The 3,427-nt window shown below is 42.7% G+C and overlaps 1 protein-coding gene across 1 annotated transcript; it reads left to right on the forward strand.

Annotated features, from left to right (window-relative positions):
* Positions 1-1,369: 1,369 nt before the first annotated feature.
* LOC136175351 (olfactory receptor 4C13-like) lies at positions 1,370-2,299 on the forward strand. The gene has a single exon (XM_065945679.1). It carries the CDS (start codon positions 1,370-1,372, stop codon positions 2,297-2,299), a length of 930 nt encoding a protein of 309 aa, XP_065801751.1.
* Positions 2,300-3,427: the final 1,128 nt, after the last annotated feature.

Below are 3,427 nucleotides of genomic sequence, written 5' to 3' on the forward strand. Positions count from 1 at the left end.
AGCAAAGGTAGGCCGTTCCGTGGAGGGCCCAGGAAGCTTTGCCAGCCTGAAAGTCTCACTGGCAAGGTTGAGAATCCATTTCCTCCCAGCTGTCCCAGGGGTCACTGCCCAGATGGGCCCACCCACCAGTATTGACAGCCACACATCTGAGGCTGAGGCTCTAAGCTTAAATCTGCATTGATCTCTGTTTACTTGGCATGTCCACTTTTTTCTATCGCTGCACAGTATGAAGTAGCGCTAGTGGTAAAGAACCCACCTGCCAAAGCAGGAGACATGAGACGTGGGTTTGATCGCTGGGTCAGGGTGCTGGCCTGGAGATGGAAATGGCAAGCCACTCCAGTATTCTTGCCTGGAAAGTCCCATGAAGAGGGGAGCCTGTTGGGTTACAGTCTATGGGGTCGCAAAGAGTCAGACATGACTGAGGCGACTTAGCGTGCACTCAACCATGCCATGCATACAGTAATCTATTGTTAAAGGTATATCTATAGAATATTGGGTTAGGGAAATTTATAGGAAAGATGTTAATTTTGTTACAGTCACTCCTGTATCTTTTCATTACTTTCCCATACCAACGCTCTGCTACAGTTTGTGTCAACTCATACATAGTCTGATTCGTGTATTCCTTTCAGCCTTGCATCCTCCTATCATAAATATCACATAAATATCTTTACTGGAATTATATGCAACATTCCCTGTTTCTCAGATCTCTATTCATCCTTATACTCACATTCTCAACTCCCTTACATGGTTTCCCATTTCCTAAGAGTAGTGAGAAAATCCATCAGCCATTCATAACTTTTACATCCATTTTCAACCTCTTGGGCTTAGCTACGACTATGTGCTTACTCAGTCATGTCTGATTCTTTATGACCCCATGGGCTGTAGACCATCGGACTGCTCTGTCCATGGGATTTCCCAAGCAAGAAATGGCGTGGATTGTCATTCACTTTTCCAGGGAATCTTCCTAACCCAGGGATCGAAGCTGCCTCTCCTATTTTTCTTGCAACGTCTGGCAAATTCTTTCTCACTGAACCACCTGGGCAGCTTTGCTACTGCTATGTGTAAGACCTGATGACTCACATTAGGCTCTGGGTCAGCTCAAATGATCAAATGTGCGCAGATGGTCTACTGCTGTGTGGGCATAGGGCTCCTCATGTCTCCAACTATAAACACATCCTAGGAGAGGATTTGAGTTAACTTCAAGAAATCAGAAATATTTTCTTCCTTTATCAAAAGAAAAAAAATACTCTTCAGAATTCAGAACTCAATAGAATTTGGCAGTTATTACATTGAAAGGATAATGAATTCAAGACTGAGGTAATATGATGTATTTTTTTCAGGTTATGTAATTAACCATAACATAATATACATGGAGAATAGGAACAATGTGACAGAGTTTGTCCTACTGGGACTGACACAGAACCCAAAGCTGCAGAAAGTCACATTTGCCGTCTTTCTGGTCATCTACATCGTCTCTATGGTGGGGAACGTGCTCACCTTGGTCACCATCACAGGCAGCCCATTATCGCGGTCCCCAATGTACTTCTTCCTGGCTCATCTCTCTTTTATTGATGCTTGTTATGCCTCTGTCAATAACCCAAAGTTGATTGTAGATTCCCTCCATGAAACAAAAACTAGCCCTTTCAATGAATGCATGACTCAGATCTTTGCGGAACATTTGTTTGGAGGCGCTGATGTCATCCTGCTCACCGTGATGGCCTATGACCGCTACGTGGCCATCTGCAAGCCGTTGCACTACACAACCATCATGAACTGGCAGTTGTGTTGGCTGCTGATTGGAGTGGTGTGGGTGGGAAGCTTTCTTCATGCAACCATTCAGATCCTCTTCATCTTCAGGTTACCCTTCTGCGGCCCTAACGTCATAGATCACTTTATGTGTGACCTGACCCCTTTGCTCAAACTTGCCTGCACGGATACCCACACTCTAGGGCTCTTTGTTGCTGCCAACAGTGGTTTCCTCTGTCTGTTAAACTTCCTCCTCTTGTTGGGCTCCTATGTGGTCATTGCATACACCCTAAGGACACACAGTTTGGAGGCGAAGCGCAAGGCCCTCTCCACGTGTGTCTCCCACATCACAGCCGTCATCATATTCCTTGTGCCCTGCATTTTTGTGTACCTGAGACCAGCGACTACCTTTCCGATTGATAAAGCAGTTACTGTGTTTTACACCATGATAACTCCCATGTTAAATCCTTTAATCTATACCTTAAGAAATGCCCAGATGAAAAATGCCATTAGGAATTTGTGTAATAGAAAGGTGTTTTCAGATGATGGATAGATAAAATGTACAGGAAGCCCAGCATTGATTCTACTAATGCAAAGGTCAAATGGAGATTGCTGATGGTTTTAGCAGAGAATACCTATGAGATAAAAGGAAAATAAATAGCCAGTATACATCATAGAATCTGCAGGGGGGGACAAGAAAAGTCAGGAAAAACTTAGCAGGAGACTAGTTTTGCATGTTTGGGACATTTTACCAGGTTGGCGCTTAGGTTTTCTAGTTTCATCAGTATATGTGGATCAATAAACTCATTCTAATAAAACAAAATAAATTAAAAAGAAACCACTCATATTTAGCAGCAATCTCTGTAACAATCCAATGCCGTCGGTATTGCTACTACCCTCATTTTATAGGTGGGAAAGCAAGCAGAAAGAGGAAAGTTCCCAAACAGAAATACTGAAGATTATTTATCTGTGTTGAGCTGACCTCTCAGACTATGTTCTCAGCTGCTGAACTGTGTTGCCAGGCAATGGTAACAGAAAGGACACATGACTACTTTATTGCTTCCATTTTTGAGACAGGCACTGTGCTGAAACACACGCACATATATACATATATTTAACTGTATATATAGTATATAACTAGTTTAGGGGCTCAAACTAACAGGCCATTTACCCTCGAAGGGGTACGTACGTTATGTTGCACCACATTTCCAAATTCTCTTGTTGCTTTCAGAATCATTTTGCTTTGCTTAGGTCATGACCTTACCCTGATAATCCATCAAAAAGAGTGATGATTCAGATAAAAGCATAGTTTAATGTCAGACAGAAATGTTGCTTTATGAAATAAATTAAATGTCATACTCTCTGTAACAGTTACCTACTTGCTAACAATAGTTTCTGCAAGTAGCACAACACCTGATTTATGATAAATACTGAATCAGTTCAGTTCAGTCGCTCAGTGTGTCCGACTCTTTGGGACCCCAAGGAATGCAGCCCACCAGGCCTTCCTGTCCATCACCAACTCCCGGAGTTTACTCAAACTCATGTCCATTGAGTCGGTGATGCCATCCAACCATCCCATCCTCTGTCATCCCCTTCTCCTCTCACCTTCAATCTCTCCCAGCAGATACTGAATAAATCAGTGTAAATATAAGGGAAGATGAAAAACTCACATAAAATATAC

The sequence above is a fragment of the Muntiacus reevesi genome, chromosome 9 (assembly GCF_963930625.1).
Source record: "Muntiacus reevesi chromosome 9, mMunRee1.1, whole genome shotgun sequence".
In the NCBI taxonomy this organism is placed as follows: Eukaryota; Metazoa; Chordata; class Mammalia; order Artiodactyla; family Cervidae; genus Muntiacus; species Muntiacus reevesi.

Bases quoted from the DNA above. Each gene is read 5' to 3' on its own strand.
- LOC136175351 (XM_065945679.1), top strand. From the start codon at position 1,370: ATGGAGAATAGGAACAATGTGACAGAGTTTGTCCTACTGGGACTGACA.